General features: G+C 42.6%; 1 protein-coding gene across 2 annotated transcripts in view; it reads left to right on the forward strand.

Annotated features, from left to right (window-relative positions):
• Nucleotides 1–20,778, forward strand: part of SPRED2 (sprouty-related, EVH1 domain containing 2) — a 116,885-nt gene that overhangs the window by 52,419 nt on the left and 43,688 nt on the right. The window contains exon 1 of one of the 2 annotated variants that reach the window (XM_005884548.2): nucleotides 10,699–10,822. The exons of the other annotated variant lie outside the window; for it this stretch is intronic. Within the exon in view, the coding sequence (XP_005884610.1) occupies nucleotides 10,806–10,822 (17 nt within the window). The 5' untranslated portion in view covers nucleotides 10,699–10,805. Of the gene's footprint in view, nucleotides 1–10,698; nucleotides 10,823–20,778 lie in introns of those variants that run through there. 2 annotated transcript variants of the gene reach the window in all.

Here is a 20,778-nt window from a genome sequence, read left to right on the forward strand (position 1 = left end):
GGGGCCGGCAGGTGGTTGGCCAGCCCCCTGGTCAAACTCCCAGTCGAGGGGACAATTTGCATATTAGCCTTTTATTATATAGGATTTGTTTGTGCATTTGGAGCTTATTCTTTGGTTTTTAAGTCTATAAAATAGGTGGAGCCCACATTCATTGTCGGCATCCCTCCCTCCCCCGCACTGTTCCCTTCTGAGACTTATTTTAATGAAATTTGAAGGCTGTCCTTTGAAATGGGCAGCATGCGTGAAGAGAATGGGTAAGCCTAAGCCTTCCTTGGTCCCTTTTCTTCCTGGAATGAGTACTACAGTGAGTACTGTTCTAGGGATGGGTACTGATCAGGTTGAGGTTTGATCACGGACTTGTTAGCTCTCCCACAGGTCTCTTCCTTTCTTGACTAGAGCTGTACACAGGATGAAAATCGCATGTGGTTATAATTACCCTTGGCAGTTCTGTTGGAGGCCAGCATAGTCTTTCTCTTCCTCCAGTCCTGGGAAGGCCCATGTTTTCACGATGGAGCACCAAGTGAGGTCATGGGCTAGCACTTGGAGTCCACATTGACAGATGAAATATGTACTGCATCTTTAAACCCTGGAGTCACTTCCAGGGTGGCAGTGGACCGGGAGAGGCATGTGGATAGTGGGCCCCAAATATCAGCCAGCTCCAGCAGATGTGTTCATTGAGAGGAAGAGCCTCCAATGGGCTCAGACTCTTGCTTCTGTTCTCTTGCTGAGAGGGTGGTGGTGAATTTTCATCTGTGAGACTTCGCGGTAAGGCACTCATCTTAACTCCCACACAGAGCAAGGTTCACAGAGCAAGGTTCACTTCTCGGGGAGGTACTTTGGATTCTCCCTTTCCTCCCCTCTCTGTGTAAGCTTTACTGTGACCACTCTTGGGAATTCCTGAGACTGGGAGATACTTGAAGCAGGTTGGATGCTCACTAACTGTGCTTTCAGGTGAGTCAGGGGGGAGAAGTTGGTGCCAAAGTCTTATCGGTAAGCCTTATCTGATAGTTTGCCATCTATTGACCAGTGAGCCTTAACTCGGGTTCACTGGCCCATTTTTTAAGTTTCTGGTAGACTTAAAATGTTTGTGGCAAAGTCAGAAATCGTTTTCAGAGAAACGTGTGCCTTTGGCTGCCCTTCTCATGATGTGTTTAATCTGGCACCTGAGAATTGTAGTGCAGGTAAATATTCTGGACACCGTCATTTACTTTTCTTGTTCTGGAATCATGTCTGATTGCTTCTCAGAAACCAGAAGTCAACAGTGTGGCAGAATTTGATTTTAGCTAGGTAGGTAGTTCTTGCAAAGGAACAATGGACTTAGAGTTCTGGGTCCAGTTCTGGCTCCTACTGCTTTTGAGCAAGAAATGTGACCACTGGCTTTAGTCTCCTCATCTGTCAAGTGTGGTTGGTCTAGAACTAGATATCTCTCAGGTTTGTTTTAGAATTCTAGGCTGCCCTCCTAGTTTTTTTTAGTTAATATCTAAGGTCCATAATGTGTGAAATCCATAAATGAGTTACTTGCCCCTTGGGGGTGCTGAACTAAAGCAGGGAAGAAACATTTCACTAAGCTCTGCACTTATTACCTTTTGACTTTATCAGAAATGAAAAAATAGGGAAATATTACTTCCCAATCATTTTTTAAATGTGGCAAAGAATACAATAAATTAGCAAGCAGGCATCCCATAATTGTAGATGTCTGTAATGCTCTGAAGTTCTACCACCTAGAGGTCATTTCAGTGAATGTTTTCCTTTGCATGTCCTAAATATTCCACGGTAAACTTACCACTTTTGTAATGAAGAAAAAATGCACATTACAAAAGTTTGCTACCACCTTTCTGTCATTTCCTTCCTTCATATAATCTTTATCTCCAGTCCCTATTTAAGCCAGTAAAGGTTTCTCTATGGTTTGTCTGTTGAATGAAAAAAAAAAAAGGTCTGCCAAGGTTTTACCATTTGCTGGACACTGAACTACAGAAGTAGACTAGAAAAATGAGAGAAAACCTTTTCTTGAGAATCTCACGTCCAATGGCAAAGGTGACGTGCAAGTCATAGCAGAATGCTGTAGTTGTGTTACTAATGGCTATGAAGGCAGAGAAGAGGGTGTGCCGGACTCTGTTCCCCTGTCGCCTGTGTTTGGGATAAGAGTCCTGGGAGATCGTAAGGCACAGTGCTTATGATACCACCACAGCTAATGTTCACATTAGCTGATACTGTTGACTACTGTTTGTAAGGAAAAGTCAGTTTTAGCTTTGGAGTGAGCTCTGCATCCTTTTAAACTATTGTGTGAGGCCCTGGCTATATAGGTCAGTTGGTTAGTGCTGTCCCGATATGCCAGGATTGCGGGTTCAATCCCTGGTCAGGGTATATATAAGGATCAACCAATGAATGCATAAATAAGTGGAACAACAAAAAATGATGTTTCTCTATCTCCCTTCCTCTCTCTGTAAAATCAATTAAAAAAATTTTTTAAGCTGGTATGTTAGTTTAGACTGGCCTCTTAGATCCAGGGTCAGGAACATAGCTTTGACCCCTAGTCCCTTGGTCTTTTTGTTGTTGTTGTTAATCCTCACTTGAAGATACAGAACAACAAAAAATGATGTTTCTCTATCTCCCTTCCTCTCTCTCTAAAATCAATTTTAAAAAAATTTTAAGCTGGTAGGTTAGTTTAGGCAGGCCTCTTAGATCCAGGGTTAGAAACATAGCTTTGTCCCCAGTCCCTTGGTCTTCTTGTTGTTGTTGTTAATCCTCACTTGAGGATATTTCCCCGTTGATTCTTAGAGTGGAAGGGAGGGGGAGAGACAGAGAGAGAAATAGCCATGCAAGAGAGACATATTGGTTGGTTGCTTCCCGGGGCAGGGGATTAAGCCTGCAACCAAGGTATGTGCCCTTGACCGGAATGGAACCCAGGACCCTTCAGTCTGAGGGCTGATGCTCTATCCACTGAGCCAAATTGGCTAGGGCCCCAGTCCCTTGGTCTTGAGTAAACCAGCATTGCCCAGCTTTCTTTCTAGTCCTCTCTCTGTCTACTTGTATTATTAGGCAGCTTTCTCATTTAGCTGTTACCCATTCATTCCTTGTAGAGTTTTGGAGCTTCAGGTACTGAACTAGTTTCAGCCCTACATTTTCGAGACAAGGAAATTGAGGCACCAAGAAGATAAGTGATTCTGCTCAAGGTCATATAACTAGTGGTAAAGCCAGGCCCAAGTTCCTGCCTCCCAACAAAATGAGTTCGTGGGACTTCTAACTTCAATAATGTGTGCTATTTACTTAGGTGCATGATTAAAGAGTATTGTTGAGAGTTCTCAGATGAGCTTTCTGTGTCCACAGCTAAATATCGGTATAGCCATCTGACAAACAGGTAGCTTCCACGTGGACGGTTTGCTTAGCTAGAAAGCTCCATGGTCTTGGATACATTTTTTGTGAACAACATCAAGGTGAGTGGCAGATTTCCTTTCTGAAGTCTGTTCCTGGAATTACACAGCCTTTGAGCAGCTTCAGGTCTAATCTGGCCTCTGGCCCAAAGTTAGGGGAACAGCAGAATGGGCTGAGCTAGGCTGATGGCAGATTGGGACCAGCCTGCTCAATGTGTTCAGTGATAGTCATGGTACAAGTGCGTTGAGAAACAAACCGTCCAACCTTGAGCAGATTTCAAACACAGACCTCGCTGCTCTGCCTGGCAGATATTAAGTACACTAAGTGGCCACCCCTTAGGCACTCCCTATATTCCCTCTCTAGGATCTTGGGCAACCTCATCCCTTGAACTTAAAATTTACCCCTAGGCCCAGGCATGGTTTCTCTTGGCAGCCCAGGTCTCTGAGGTCAGGCCCTGTTGCCCTGTTGACTCTCCAGGCTTGAAGGGTACAATGGTTTTCTAGTGGACACCCAGCCTCCAATGCAGCCGTAGACAGGCACCCCTTGGAGATATTGCAGGTTCCATTCCAGAACCAGTTGTGATATTTTTGCTGGTGGAGGGTGTGGCCTTTGATTTCTTTAAAACAAAACAAAGTCTGCAACACCTGTGAAGCACAGTGAAGCAAAGTGCAATACAATGAGACACGCCGATACCCAGAACTCTGAACGCTCTCACTTTTTTCCTTTCTATCAAGCCCTTGGCTCCTGCCATCATTTCCCAGGGTGACTTTCCCATATTCCTGATATATTTTGGATTCCTTCCTTTTTATCAGTGCTGGCCTGTTTGCATAACATCCTGTGCTCCGGAGATTCAGACTCTCTAGACTAAATCAACCTGGTAGTTCAGCCCCGTTTTTCCTCCACACACATCAGGAACCAAACTGTAGGTGCGTTGATACAGCCATACAGAACACCCCACACCTCGTGGTTACTCGGTGAATGTGAGTTCCCTTTCCCTTTCTCTAGAGAAACCTGGTTGAATCTACAAGCCTCGCTCTGAAAGGTCTTCTTCACATCAGAGGGTCTCTTTGTTATTTTTTTAAAATCTGCTTAGCATAATAGCCCATATGCATTTAGTTAGTGACGGTCTTCTGACTCTGGCCAAGCTGAACATCCCCAAATTAATCATGAGCTTTGGAGGGAGCCTTATCTTACCCCTGTGCCAGCCACTAACACTTTAGGGCTGAAAACTAACTTGGCTTCACAGGAGATTTTCGTATCGTCTCTGAAATCCTGCTCGCATGGGTAACAATAGAAATCATCGGCCTCCCTCCTCTTCCTTGACCAGCTCCAGCCTCATCATCCACTTTATTATTTACCATGTGCAATTTTCTGTTGGATTGACTTCACAAAAATACTGACATTTGCCAGTAAGGCAACAAGTGACCGCCAGAAAGACACTGTGTGTCTAAGCACACCCCAGATTTCATCTCTGTCCGAACCAGCTGGCTTAGACGTTTTTTGTAAGAGAACTAGCTGAAATAATTAGAATGGTTTCTTTTGTTCAAATTTCCTCTCCCAGAGACAAGTCCCAGGAGTCCCTTCACCTGCATTATCCATTAACGCTGTGGGTTCATTTTCCCCAAATAAACAAGTTTTCCTGCCAAAGAAAATAGGCAGGGTGATTGGATGCAGGGATGCATCTTGGGACCTGCATTTGGGGCGTGTTGTTCATTTTTCTGGGTTGGCCCCTAGTCTTCTTAACTGGGCTCTTGTTGGCGGTGGTGGTGTTGTAGCAACCCTCCTTTGTGAAGGCCCCTAGTGCTGTATTAATCCTGCCGTGGCTGTCCAGCCCTCTTGAAAGCATCCTTCATTTCTGTTTGCTCAGTTTCCTGAATGCCTCTTCCAGATCATTTTTCACCTCTTGCTTCAAGCTCTAGGGACACATGTGGTTTCAACATAATGCACAGATGTGGCTTGGGGGGAGGGGAGGCAGGCTGTGGACTCGCACACATCAGCTGGGGTCACTGGACTCTGCAGCAGGGAAGGCGGAAAGACCAGCAGGCAACCTCAGGCTCTGTAGATTCCCCACCTGCCATGAGACAGGACGCTGTGTTTTGTGTTGTAAGGGAAGCATGAGCTATGTAGCTCCTGTGGACCAAATCATCACAGATAACACTTGTGTATCTGATTCTGAATTGAGGCATTAAGCAGAATAAGGGACCAAAGACCAAAACTTCTGTAGGGAAAAGAACTGGTTCTTTATCCCTCAAATGTTGCTCACCAGTGGTCTACAGACTTTTTTCTGTAAAGGTCTAGATCAGGGGTGGGCAAACTTTTTGACTCGAGGGCCACAATGGGTTCTTAAACTGGACCGGAGGGCCGGAACAAAAGCATGGATGGAGTGTTTGTGTGAACTAATATAAATTCAAAGTAAACATCATTACATAAAAGGGTACGGTCTTTTTTTTTTTAGTTTTATTCATTTCAAACAGGCCGGATCCGGCCCGCGGGCCGTAGTTTGCCCACGGCTGGTCTAGATAGTAAAGGTCTAGATAGTAAATATTTTCAGCTGTGGGGACCATATTGTTTCTGTCACAACTCAACTCTGTCTTTGTAGCACCAAAGCAGCCATGTAAATGTAAACAGATGAGTGTGGTGGCTGGCCCATGATTTCATAAAACTTACAACATCCTTATCATTGTTTGCATAAATTAATGAGTGCTTTGTATGCGGCCAGGCTCTTACCAAGTACTTGTAAATGATCGCATTTATCCCATACAGAACAATTATGTGAGATCATTAATAGCATTGTACCCATTTTACAGATAAAGAAACAGAGGCTCAGATAAGTTTAAACAATGTAAGTAAGGGCCAGGCTGGATTTTGGACCAAGATAGCTTAACTCATGCTCTTTCCCTTTATACAGCCAGTACAGCCTATGGTACTAACATCATTGATACCCACATTTGCTTTTATATCTTCACATTAGCTGGTATTTGGACTTTAGCCCCTCAAAAAACATACAGATAATTGCTAAACAAATAAACAAAACACCCCAAAACATGGCAAGAATTTTAAAAATAAGGGCCCATTAGTGAGTTAATAGAAATTGGAAGCCACAAACAAACAAAACACCCCAAAACATGGCAAGAATCTTAAAAATAAGGGTCCATTAGTGAGTTAATAGAAATTGGAAGCCATGTTCTACTGTGTTTTCCAGGCTTGCTGTGCTTCTTAACATCCAAGGATTAGTGCTAGGAGACTGGCCTGGGGAGCTTGGAAGCCAAAGATATCCAGACTGGTTTCCAAGTTCCAAGACCCAGTGCTCTGAAAATGGCGAGGTGGAGCTGGGCCTGAAGCGAGCTGCTGCTCCGAGCCGTGGTGTTGCCGAGACCAGCTGCCTCTTACAGAAACACCAACACCAGCATGAGCTGTCCACTCCCTTGTACACACAGGTGCAGCTCCTTGGCTGCCACTGATGGGGACTTAGGGGAAACGGGTAATCACATAATACAAGTTGTTTGCTGACTACCCGTGGTCATTAGCCTGCAAGTCAACCAGATAGAAATGTCTGTTAAAGATAGTAGAAGCCAAGTTTGGATGCTTTTTGTGGTGATAGTAAAGTGTATTCTGAAGAAAACTTAGAAAGAGCAAAAGGTCAGAAAAAAGATATCCCATATTTCATCACCTACAACATTTCCCAAAGTACTTTATTTAACAGTAATGGAAGTGGAGGTTCCTGTGGTCAAATAAGTTTATGAAAGATTAGACTAAACAAACTTAAACAGTATTTTCAAGGATATGGTATATTGTTTTCCTGAATTGTTTATTTGGGTTTTTTGTTTTGTTTTTGGAGCCTCTTATAACATTGTTTGCAAGGAACATCCTTTGAGACACCCTAACCCAGAGGCATTTCTCAATGTTTACATGTTTGTAAATTTCCTTATGGTCAAGACATTTTTAAATGAGTGAAGGTGGCAGCAACAACTATGGTAGTTATGAAACCATACAATTCTCTCTCTCTCTTTTTTTTTCTTTTTTCTTTTTGTAGCAGAAGTTATGCATTTGTGTTTAACTTTATTTTAAAATACAGTGGGGCCTTGACTTACGAGTGTCCCGACTAACGAGTTTTTTGAGATACCAGCTGTCTCTCCGCAGATTTTTTGCATTGAGTTGATAGAGTAACTTGAGTTAACGAGCTCCTTAATGAGCTCGGTCTCGGAACAAATTAAACTCGTAAGTCAAGGCCCCACTGTATGTCATACTCCAGTGTCTTCATTCTGCTCTCTGTGATACTGCAGAGAAATTATTCTTCATCACTGCTCAGCAGAATTATCATATATACTTAATGCTTAATCATCACTTATATTATTTCATTTTACTTTTTCCAGTTTCCTTGCATTATTATAGTGTCTCTGTTACTGGTTTTTAAGAGCTTATTTATGACTAAAGATGTTAACCATTTATCATGCATTGCAAATGAAATACCATGTTTTTTGTTACTATTTTACTCTGGTGTTTTATATTTTTGCTATATCAAACTTGTGTATTAAATATAATCATGTTCTGTTTCTAAAAAATGTTATACTTATAGAAAAGTTGCAAGAATAGTACAAAGCTCTCTTTTATACCCATTTCACCGTTTGTTAACATTTTACCACATTGGCTTTATTCTCATTCTGTGTGTGCATACATTATTGTTGCTATTACTAACATCAATGATGAGAATCATTAATTGGCTGCCTCCTGCACGCCCCCTACTGGGGATCGAGTCCACAACCTGGGCATGTGCCTCGATCCGTGACCTCCTGGTTCCTAGGTTGACACTCAACCACTGAGGCACACCGGCCGGGCTGTTGCTATTACTTTTGTATTTTTAATTCATAAAATCTGAATTTAAAAATATTTTAATGAACTATGGATTTATTTCTTTAAAAGACTTAGAAACTCAAAATGGGCTAGAAGTTTATTAATTCCCCTAATTCTACCTGTTGCATTGGGTCAGTGGTTCTCAACCTTGGCTGCACATTAGAATCACCCCATAACAAAGAAACAGAATTTCCGGAGGATGAGGCCCAGAAATCAGGATTTTAAAAAAATTCCCAGGTGATTCTAATGTGCAGCCAAAGTTGAGAACCACTGGAAACAGTCAGTGTATCAGTCAGGCTGGGCTAACAGCTGTAACAAATAGGCCCAATGATGGACAATGGCTCCGATGAAACAGACATTTTGATAAGCCTGTAGCTTGTAATCCTTACGAGGGAAGAATCTGTACCAAGGAAGGCTTCCTAATCAGGCCGTATTTGTGAGGTTGTCATTGATGTTCTGTAGAGACTGTCACAACCATTTGCAGCCCATTTACAGTCCCTTGGGGCAGTGTCCTTTGAGAACTGGGCTTGGCTGAGGTGGGAGCCTTGGCCTGACATCCTCCTACGCTTTAGTGGGACCTCTGTATTTCACGTGTCCCATGCTGACTTGTCATGCTTTCAGAACATAACAACAACACAGAGGTTTTTTGTAATGACATCTAGTTTCAACAGTGGTTTCGTTGAACATACCTTGGAGCTTCCATATCTGGATTTTTTTTCTGGCCATGAAATCAAAGCTCTCTTTCTCCTTCAGGTGGTTTAAGTCACTCAGTTTGAGCATCAAGTGAGTCGGGCAAACACTGTGCCACATTACAAAGCGATTTGTTGGTTTAAGGGGACTGTGGAGGTGACATAATCTCTCAGAGCGTTTGCAGAACCATATAAGGAAGCTGGAAATAGTCACCTCTCCCTCACTGTGTCAACATTGAGCTCACAGAGGAGGCCTGGACTGGTGTCCTCAGAGCAAGCACAAGGAACAACCAGACAGTCTTGGGAGGAGAGGGCACCGAGCATTTGTGTTTAGGGTGGGGGTGGGGTGGGTGCAGCTCTCACAGTGGCCTTAGGACATGTGTCATGCCTTCAGGCTGGACTCTCTCTCACCCACAGAGCCACTGGACTGCACCGTGTAAAAGGGGCCACACACTCACACGTATGGCAGGTTCATACCTAGCTTGAAAGTGCTTTGTTTGGGCACAAATTAAGACTATAAAGACTGAACATTAAAAAACACACAAACATTTGATTGAAATTTTCAGAGATACTCAAAAGAAGAGAGAATAATAAGCTTATAGACTCACCTCACAGATGCAACAATTACCAAGATTTTGCCGCATTTTCTTACCTCCCACCCTGCCTTTTTTGGTTAAAATATTTCACGACAAACCCCAGAGAGCTTATCATTTCACCCTCAACATGCTTTCTCTAAAACAGTGGTTCTCAACCTTCCTAATGCCTCGACCCTTTAATGCAGTTCCTCATGTTGTAGTGACCCCCAACCATAAAATTATTTTCGTTGCTACTTCATAACTGTAATGTTGCTACTGTTATGAATCGTAATGTAAATATCTGATATTCAGGATGTATTTTCATTGCTACAAATTGAACATAATTAAAGCATAGTGATTAATCACAAAAACAATATGTAATTATATATGTGTTTTCTGATGGTCTCAAGCCAGCGGTTCTCAACCTGTGGGTTGCAACCCCTTTGGCGGTCAAACGACCCTTTCACAGGACAGGGGTCGCCTAAGACCATCCTGCATATCAGATATTTACATTACGATTCATAACAGTAGCAACATTACAGTTATGAAGTAGCAACGAAAATAATTTTATGGTTGGGTCACAATATGAGGAACTGTATTTAAAGGGCCAGAAGGTTGAGAACCACTGTCTTAGGCGACCCCTGTCGCCTAAGCGGTTGAGAACCGCTGCTCTAAAAGGTAGGCATTTTATAAACAGAATGCCACTATCCCACCTAAGAAAATACACCCAGGGAGCAAAAAATGTTGGTGTGTAGTTTTCACAGAGCACCTGCAACTAGGTAACCTTACAGCATAAGAATCAACGAGGGCCTCACTGATAGCTTAAAGGAGGGAGCAGGGCCCTTGCTCTCAACTCGGAACAACATTATTTGGATTGGGGGTGGGAGCAGGTGAACAGTTTTGCACTTGTGGTTCTACAGACTCTAATCTCGGGTATTGAGCTATGCCATTTGTTTCCTGGGCACTTCATAGTATCATCAATGACTGATAATTGTAACTTACAGGAATTCTTTTAAACAATATTTTAATTGGAAGAAGCATCTGTCAGCTGTCAGGCTTCCAGCTTCCACTTTTGAGAAGCAGGATGTTGAATGTGAGTAATGACACAACAGGCCTATAAAATGCGGACTAACCCTCGGATGACTCATCCAGTACGTTGCAGTATATTTGTCAAGGAGACTGAATCATATATGGGGGAAACCACGGCTCCAGCAGCCAGCTGGTTCTCAGGTCCGCAAGGGACGGTCCATTTTTATCGGAAGCTTTGTAGTAGCAATAATGCTAATACCCAGCACATGGGCTCTACCATGTAGAGGAAATGGCACCGCCCAGCAGGTATGTGCTTGCTGTTTACGTGGGCTTTCTTTTCTCCTTTTCTTCTGCCTAACCTTTCCAGTGTGTGCTTTCTACCGTTTTTAAGGGAGGGAGAGAATTATTCAATTTATAAAGAAGTGAAGCGTGTGTGTGTGTGTGTGTGTGTGTGTGTGTGTGTGTGTGGTGTGCCCACATGCAAGGACACATAGGTAACCATGGTCTTTTGTTGGACAGAGTTCTTGTCACATCTCCTTTTCTGAAAACAAATTTCTCCTTAGGTATTCAGCTAGAGATGGTCTTAACCCATCCCCTTTGTTAAGCCCTTAGTTTAAGAGATGCTGCCTAGGAAACAGCTTGCAGAGGTGGTATACCTTTTGGGGGGCTAGCTTAAAACTTAAAAAAGAAATGAATAAGCAGAGGTGAGCTAAAGGATGTGGCCGAATGATAACTATTGTATTTAGGATGTTGGATTTTTTTCAATATTGTGCTCTTTCCTACCCTTCAAGATGCATGACTTAATGCAAGAAAGCTTTATTCCCCTCCTGAGTGACTATGTCTGTTTTTACAAATTATAATTTGTTCATGCTCAGTTCATGCATTAACTTTTCTAGGTGGGAGAAGAGGAGTTGGGGGGCTCGATATCAACCTTTAATTATAACTTTCACGTGATCTGAAGGATTGCTCTGCATAATTGGGAGGCTGTGTCGCCTGTCTGACCCCCTCCCCTTCACTCACTAAATTTAAACAATGCCTGGCGAGTTAAGGCGCATATCTTGTTTATTTGAGTACATTAAACATTCCTCTGTGTGTTGACAGTCCATTCAGTGTCTCCTTGTATTTTTAAAAAAGACTTTCTGCATCCTGTGCATCCTACTTGTTAGGGACAGAAGCAGTACTATTTCTGCTTTTCTGGTCTGTCTGTCCAGAATGTCTGGGTGAGGACAACTGCCCACAATTTTACCTAAGATTTAGCATTTTTGGAGCAGCTTCATATATGATGATAAATTCTGTTATCACTCAGACAGCATTAAACATAAGGGACTACCAAGCTGGAAAAATAGGCAGTGTTTGTTTCTCTTCCCTTTTCTTGTAAAGCCCATAATAATGTCTTGTTTTCCTTGAGGCATCTGTATTTTAAACTGTCAGTGGTAAATGTATTAAATTTACTTCTTTAAATACACTTAGAATTCAGATAATCTGGGAAGTCAGCGTGAAGGGGTTTATTTGGTTCGTTTCTATTTGTTTTGTAGATTAAGGGGTCTACTTTTCTTTAGAATGGCCAACTTGTTTTTGGAGGCGGGACTATCTCCAAATTTCATTAATTTTGCATTCTATAAATGAAAGCCACCTGTTATGCTGTACCGTGCTAATTATGGTAGAGGACAATAATGAGGAAGGACAGTATTTGAAATATGTGGGGGTTTTGTTAAGAATTTTCCTGCCCACATCTGTAGTGCTTATTTTTACATGTGTGTGTATACATGCATAGTGCCTATTTAATAATGGCATTTGGTGATATTAAAAAATACTTCGGATTCAAAGTGAGAGTCCTTTTTATTCTCATTAACATTTTTTGCACGCTGTAAAAGACAGGCTACTTAAAAAAGTGTCAGCTTAAACTAAAGCCTGAATTTTGTGACCTTATAGTAAATGGGGTTCTCTCTGGAAGCCACATTCTGAATGCCACACTCAGCTCAGGGTTCACTTTGTCAAAAGTCATCTGAGCCTGACTGGTGTGGCACAGTGGTTGAGTGTCAACCTATGAACCAGGAGGTTGAAGTTTGATTCCCAGTCAGGCCACATGTCCGGGTTGTGGGCTTGATCCCCAGTGGGAGGTGTGCAGGAAGCAGCCGATGAAGTGATTCTCGCTCATCATTGATATTTCTGTCTCTCCCTCCCTACCTTCTCCTCTCTGAAATCAATAAAAATATGTATATTTTTTAAAATGTTATCAGAAAAATAGCTAATTTGCTCCAATTTTTCTGACATCTTCAGTTCCATTATATCTTTTTTTTCCCTTGAGCCTATAGAAAATGATTACAGGTAGCTATATGAAAACATGTCTTATTTTTTCTTTTTTAAAATATATTTTTATTGATTTCAGAGAAGAAGGGAGAGAGAGAGATAGAAACATCAATGATGAGAGAGAATCATTGATCGACTGCTTCCTGCACTCCCCACACTGGGGATCAAGCCCGAAACCTGAGCATGTGCCCTGACCAGGAATCAAACCATGACCTCCTGGTTCATAGGTCAATGCTCAACCACTGAGCCACGCCGGCTGGGCAACTTCATTCTCTTCTTGTCTGCATGGTTTCTGACATGAAATCCACTGTAATCCTCCTCCTTAATTCCTCTATAAGTAAGGTGGTTTTCCCCCTCCTTGAAAATATTTTTTAAGATTTTCTCTGTCTTTGGTTTTCTGATGCTTGAATAGCATAGGCATAGATACCAATGAAAACCAAAAAGTTCTTGGTTTGTTGGCATTTTCTGTGAAAATGTGTTACTTTCCTGTGATTTGTGTAGTTGAGACTAACTTAGGTCCTGTCCAGGTTATTTCAGGGCAACATAGATTTCGTTCAGCTTTGGTTACATTTCGCACCCAGGGCATATTGATCACTGAGATTGAGCAATGATAATCACCCCTAGGGTTGGGGCCGCCACTCCTCAGGGGCCCCTTTGCTGTAAAGCACCATGAGCCATCACTCCAGAGTGACTGCATGGTTTTTAGGTTCCCCTTTTCCCTTTTGAGGCCACAGGAATACAGAGCCAGAGCCAGTACCAAGGCTCTCAGATCATTCAACTTGGAAGCGATCAATAGATATTGAGTGAGACACTGCCTATGTTCAGAGCTATGTGCTGGGTAGTGTTAAATTAAGAAATGCTTACGATCCGGGCCTAGCCCTGTCCTTGTTTTAATTCCCCTTTCAGTGGGAATTTATTGTTATGGCCTGTAGATTCCTCCTGAGTTTTCTTTTATTCATAGATTTACTGGAGTCTATAATCTGGAGCCACTAATTGCTCTGTATAGAAGCGACTCTCAGCTATTCCCTTTTGGTTCTTCAACATCTAACTCTTCCTTGGATGGATGTCAAGAAAGAACTGTCCTACTCAAAAATTCATTTGATAGGTTTGGTGGCCATGTTTTTCTGAGCTACCTTGCACAAAGGCTTTTGGTTTTTTGTTTTGTTTCATTTTCTCTCTTCTTCCTTGAGGGGAGAGGCAGTCAGAGAGAGTGTTTGAATCCTCAAAGCTTAGAGTCCAGAATATTTTAGTGAAACAGATTAGTAACCATCAAGGATAGTTTTCCCAATCTTTGAGGTTTGAAGACCCCTCCCCGCTTTAGCATCTATAAAAAGTATATTCTAATGACTCAAAGCCGTAATGAATTCAGTAACCATTTAATAAAAACAGGTTTATTTAAAATCACCATAGGTTATCTGTCGACATTTTAAAATACTTGCATTTAGAGAGATCTGCTTAGTGAGTCCACCATCCGTTCCTGCCGTGCGGGCGGATGATTTATGGGTGCTTGGTGATCTCCCCCAGCTGGGCCTATTCATTGCCTGCTGTCCATTGCCCACTCTTCTGCTGTCCCCCCACATCCGGGGTTTATGGTCACTCTGCCTACACAGGGTTGCGATGAACGACACTTAGATAAATCTTGTAGCATTATCTGGAAATAGTCGACTTTTGTGTGTAGCTCAGAAAATTCAGAAACAAGTACAGAACAGCCTTCCTAGGGCATGAAGCCCATTCTAAAGAACACACAAATGGGACAGTGACCACTCTGATCAAACCAGCAAAGGCTTTTATTAGTCCTGAGCATTCTTCTAGGGGTGAATTTGCTGGCTGCCTGTTTGCATTGATTATCTGGGCCCAGATTGTCTTGGGATGCATGTGGGACAGTCATAGAGGTCATGCCCGTCCCCAGGTGGATTCTTAATCACCAGCGTTTCTTTGTGACTAATGATCACCACAGGGGAAGCAAATGCTTCAGAGGCAGGCTGGCACTTCAGCCCTCTTAGAAAGAGCTTTTGGCTGGCATGCCAGTCTACTGCCTTCCTTGCTGCACACTTTGAGAGCAGCTCCAGGAGTTAGCTGCCTCATCTTCGTAGAGCTCAGTGTGCAAGGAACCGCAACAAAGATACTATCTCTTTCCAGATTTCAACCCAAGAGATGACTTTTCGTTTCCAGTGTTAATTCATACAGTTGTAAAGATTTTCAGATTGGGGGTGTCCAAGCCGGGCTGGGCTTTTTTGTGGTTTTCTTTTGAACACACGTTCCTTGTGCCCATCCAGAGGAAGAGGGGTGGCACTGGCCCCGTGGGGCCTGCTGTTTGACTGGGCCTCTTGAATTCCATTAAATGGAGCACAGACAGCATGTGTCATAAAGGCTGCTTGGGAAGGGTGAAGAGCAAAATTAGTGTCTGTGGGTGGGCATGTGTTCTCATCACATCGCCAAAGAACTGCAGTGTGCAAAATCTGGCAGGAACTTATTCCAAAGAAAAATAAAGCGGCCCCCTTTTCTGCTTTGAAAAATATTAAAAAAAAACATCACCAATCCCCATGATGAAGAAATGGAACTCTTAGAAAATCCTTGTGATTGTGTGTGTGTGTGTGTGTGTGTGTGTGTCTAAAATAATCTCAAAATTGAGGTTGGAATAGAAGAAATAGAAAGGGAGTAATAAAATATTTTTAGGGGTCCTGTTGCCTATATTGTAAAATAATAAGCATTCTATTTGAACATACTGGAATGGCAAAGGATTAGGGGAATTTTTGGAGCTAACAATTAGGGGAAAGTATATTATGCTTACCGTGACTTCTGTTCTTTGAGATGACTTTGTAAGAAAAGCCATTTTTATCTCAGTAAAACCCTCCACAAAGGAAATGTTTGTGCTTTTTATATATGCAATTCGTCTGATATCCCAAGGAACAGAGCATAGGCCACATTTACATTTATATTTAAAGCACAAGATCTCCCTTTTATAGTTACCTTGAGATCTTGCAAATTTGTTCATTGTTTCTCATAGTGTAGAAGAGTGTTTCTTAGATTAGGAGGGGTGTGTGTGTGTGTGTGTGTGTGTGTGTGTGTGTGTGTGTGTGTCAATGTTTATTTCTTAAGGACTACAGAAATATTCTTTTCTCAAAGCCCAAAATTTATGAATTTGGATCCTTCTTGCGTATACCCATTTCAAGAGGCCCTTTTTTGTTTCTCATATTGTCTTTTTTGTGTGTGGCCAACTAGATGCAATTCTACTACACATAACATAAAATGTGCCATCTTGACTATTTCTAAATGTTTCAGTAAATTATTAGTGCTCACTACATGCATGCAGCGAACTCTAGAACCTTTTCATCTTGCAAAACTGAAACTCCAAATGCATAAAACAACTCCCCATATCTCCCTCTCCCCAGCCCTTCACAACCACCATTCTGCTTTCTGTTTCTATAAGTTTGATTACTTTAGATAGCCGAATTTAAACATGGAATCATGCAGTATTTGTCTTTTTGTGACTGGGTTATTTCACTTAGCATAATGCCCTCAAGGTTTCATCCATGTTGCAGCATACGACAGGATTTCTTTTTCTTTTTTAAGCTGAAAAATATCCTGTCATATGTATTTTCTTTATTCATTCATCCTTTGATGGACATTTAAGCTGTTTCCATCTCTCTCGACTGTTGTGAATAATGCCACACTGAACATGGGTGTGAAATTTGTGCCTTTTGAGATAAGACTTGACTTTCAAAAAACATCAGGTTAATTCTTTATATGTAGCCACACGAGAAAAAGTGCCATCATGTCATAACACCTCGTGTTTATCTAGCCTTTTGGGTTTACACAAGAGCTTCCATAGACCAAGTTGCTCACTGCAGGAAATGGCTGGGTGTGTAGCAATGTTCAGTTTGGGATGGCGTATTTACGGTGCCTTCAGGGGTTGTGACTTTCCTGCAGGTGAGCTTTGTCCTGAGAGGTGGCTGAAGCACACCACGAGTGAAATGAGCTGTGGGTAGTTCCTCTTGACCAAACATTAAGACAGGGCTCTTTTATTCTTTCTTCTGATGCTAATTGGCAGCCTACAGTGACAGCATGGCTTCAGGGTAGTGTAATTGCATCTGTTTGGCCATACAGACTGCCACCTGCTCAGTAGAGCTTCCCTGGTGGGAGAAGTTGGCCGTGGCTACTTGGTTGTCCTGCCTTGGACAGTGGGCAGTGGTCTTAAGCCACCACTGAACGCATGACCTAAAAGATAGATTGGACTTCCTGGCGTAAGCACGTTGGCGATGGGCAGGAAGGCCCAAATTCGGCAGCTTAGCCCCCAGGGATCTCAATTTTCTGTGCATACCAAGAGTCTCGAAATCAGACGGCTTCTAGCCCTTCCACAGGCTGGTAGACTTAAGTTATGTGTGGGGATAGCTTTTCCCCAGAGGCTGTCTTTGAAATCAACCTAGAAATATTCTCCTACAAATGAAACTATTTTAAGAATATTATGTTAAACGGTGGGCAAACCTAATAGCTAGTTGGCCTACTCATTCTCCTGACAGCCCAGCTCTTTTATGGCAGGAAAGTCACTTATGGAGGCACGTGCCCCAAGTGGATGGCTCTGTTGTGTAATAACTCAGACGGAAATGGCCCTCGGGGGTCAAATCCTGTTCCTCTCTGTAGTCGAGCACTCGTCAAGAATGCACTGCTGCCTGATTATCCCGTGAGCGTGAAGCTTGCCTTGTTCCTGCCCTTCTGATTGCTCGCCAGCAGTCATTGCCGCCGTAAAGGCAAATAGTTGTCTCGGTGACACTTGGAATTCCTAACCAATGGTGTTGATTCGGATACCATTGCCGTAATTTAGCGCTTTCCTTTTGGTTTGACTGCTGCTCACTTAGGTATAAAGACTTCTCAATCTTATTAGTAGATGGTCATCAGGTTGGCTCTTTTCAGAGCTATTCAAGATCCAGTGATGTGGAATTCCAGGGTCCCCAAATGAAGCCTAAGTCAGGAGTTTAAGAATTCTTCCTTGCTTGCCCTTTCTCCCCCACCCCTCACCCAGGTGGGGAAAACTCTTGGCCAGAGCTGAATAGAAGGGACCATTCCCACTGGAGGGGATGGGGGAGGTTTCTCTCTCTTAAGGGGACTCTCAGTGGGCAGTAAAAACCATTTGGGAATAGAACTGTGATTCAAGTATTTTAGGAATTGATTGGACTCTCCTGCTGCTCACCAGTTTGTTTTTCCTGTGGAGAAAATACATTCCAATTTCAAACAACTGATTTACAAGAAAACTTTTGGACCCGAATTCATTTGTGTCATTAAAGCATCCTGGACCCAACGTGAAACTTGAAGTGCACAGAGTTGCTTTATCAAAGTGTCTCTCCCCTTTTTTTAAATTAAGCACATGCTTCATTACCTTCTGCTCCTGAAACAGCTGTCTTTGAGTTGATTGATAGAGCATATAGATCAGTGGTTCTCAACCTTGGCTGCACATTAGAATCACCTGGGAATCTTTTTAAAATCCTGATTTCTGGGCCTCACCCTCCGGAAATTCTGTTTCTTTGTTACTAATGTTGTGGCCCCACCCCATAACAAAGAAACAGAATTTCCAGAGGATGAGGCCCAGAAATCAGGATTTTAAAAAGATTCCCAGGTGATTCTAATGTGCAGCCAAGGTTGAGAACCACTGATATAGATGAACTGTTTAGAGAGAGAGGAGGCAGATCCCTCTTCTCTTCTTTGCCTGCTTTTGTCCCATAAATACATCTTGAGGATTTTCTTCTGTGTATCGCTGGAGAGAACCTCACACTTGTGGACATGTAAACCCAGTCAGAGAGCGAAGTTGTACCTATTTTACTCAAAGAATCTTATTAAACTCAATTTTCAGCATTTTCTTGTGGGTTGTTTTTTTTGTGTTTTTTTTTTCAAAAACACTTTGATAGACTAGCTTCACTCCTGGGAACTTTATAATTGCGTAATAACACTTGCACCGAGAGAACGTATCTGTTAGTTTGTCGTGGTTTCAGGTCTTTGTGGTTTCAGGGGTTTTTTCAATTCAAAGATATTTTCGGTTACCATTTTACTGCTCAAAGTTTTCTGATCTGCTTTTGTAGAATATTTGTGTGGCTTCAGTTTGCTGATTCCTTTGGCACAGCTAAAGGGCTTTAAGGAGATGTTTTTTTCATGTGTGTGTTTAATACAATTAAAAAAAAAAAAAAGGCCTTAGCGGTCATTTAGCCCCTACCCCTCATTTTACGTATGAAGAAACGGAGGCTGACTAGCAGAGTCCGGGGTGCCTCAACTGGGAGTGAGGAGATGTGCTGTAGAGGTTAAGTCTGCTGACTTACGGCACGACTTACACTGATGGATCCAAAATGAGGATTGCCTCTGTTTGTGAGAAACTTTGCCAAGCTGAGCAGGTCCCGCTTTTTTTTTCTTCACGTGGTTGTGTCATTAGTGATACCTCTTCATTTCTCCTTATGACTTCTTTGACAGTCGGCTGCCTATCCAGTAAATTTTAAGGGACTAATGAGAATAACTTCTCTTATATCCTCTAAATCTGTGGTGGGGAACCTTTTTTCTGCCAAGGGCCATTTGTATATTTATAACATCATTTGCGGGCCATACAAAATTATCAACTTAAAAATTAGCCTTCTGCCCTGGCCGGTTTGGCTCAGTGGATAGAGCGTAGGCCTGCGGACTGAAGGGTCCCGGGTTCGATTCCGGTCAAGGGACATCATTCGGCCATACAAAATTATCAACTTAAAAATTAACCTGCTGTATTTGGTCAAGCATTTAATTAACTCACCCCGAATGCCTTGGCAGGCCCAGACCCAATGATTTCGCAGGCCTTACACGGCCCTCGGACCGGATGTTCCCCACCCCTGCTCTGGGTCAGCTAGCTTGGATATTGGGAGCTTTGCCACAACACGGGACCCCTTTAAAACAAAGTGCCAGGGGAGGGGGGTGGTTGACAGAGAGTAGAGCTTAGTCCTTTTCCTGTCCCGATGCCGGTGACCTTGCACAAGTCCCTCCTCTAGTGTGGACTCTAACTTTTTCATCTAAGCGAGGTGTCTAGGGCACATGGTTTCTACGCTTCTTTCTAGCATAAAAAGTGTGTATCTAAACGTGTTTGGGTGGCTCTTCACAGGTCCTAATTGAAGACCTGAAGTCCACCTGTAGGCCCAGCTCTATTCCAGTCTCTACCTGGTACATGAAGAGATCCAGAATTCTTCAGGGAGAACAAATGCCTGCCTGTGCTTTAGTTGTTTCTCAGTGTTAGGCTTTTCATCTCTGATGGGGGAGGTCCAAGAAATGGAACTACATTCCCTTTGGTAATTCTTGCCATTCACATCTGTTGGAATATAGGCAGGGAGGCTGGCACTACAGGCTGCCTTTCCCCCCTGTGGGCTAAATTGTCACCTCCTTTTGTTTGAGAACAGGCCTTATTAAGGACTGGCTTGTAAAGGATTTTGTAGGTTTAGAATTTGGTATTAAGTAGTTTGGTAAAGTAATTTCCTGCCCTTTTGACCATGGTTTGCTTTGGGGATTGGGAGGGATGGCAGGTGGCAGGTAAAAATATGGAGGCGTGTCCTGGATCGAGTGAGGAGAAATAATTGGACTGAATTTTCAGTACCGTTATCAGCATCTCCTAAGTTTACTGTTAATCTTCATTTAGAGTGGCGCACCATAAAAAAGTCTTCCATTTGTTTTGTTTTTTCAACAAAAAATTTTGTCGAAAGGGGTGCACATTCACCACTCACCAGCTCCTGTCTGCTACCAGCATTTTGCTATTATTGCTTAACCCACAGGATTTACCCCTCTATCGATCCCTCTCTCCATCCAAGTTACCTTGTTACTTTTCTATGCATCGCAAAGTAAGGTACAGACATTATTAGTGTGCTTCTCCCTCAACATCAGCATGTGGATCATTAAGGAAGCTCTTCTTTGTTTTCTCCGATTCAATGAGGGGGCGGGGGAAAAAAAGATTCTGA

This window comes from Myotis brandtii, unplaced genomic scaffold, assembly GCF_000412655.1.
Source record: "Myotis brandtii unplaced genomic scaffold, ASM41265v1 scaffold84, whole genome shotgun sequence".
NCBI classification, from domain to species: domain Eukaryota; kingdom Metazoa; phylum Chordata; class Mammalia; order Chiroptera; family Vespertilionidae; genus Myotis; species Myotis brandtii.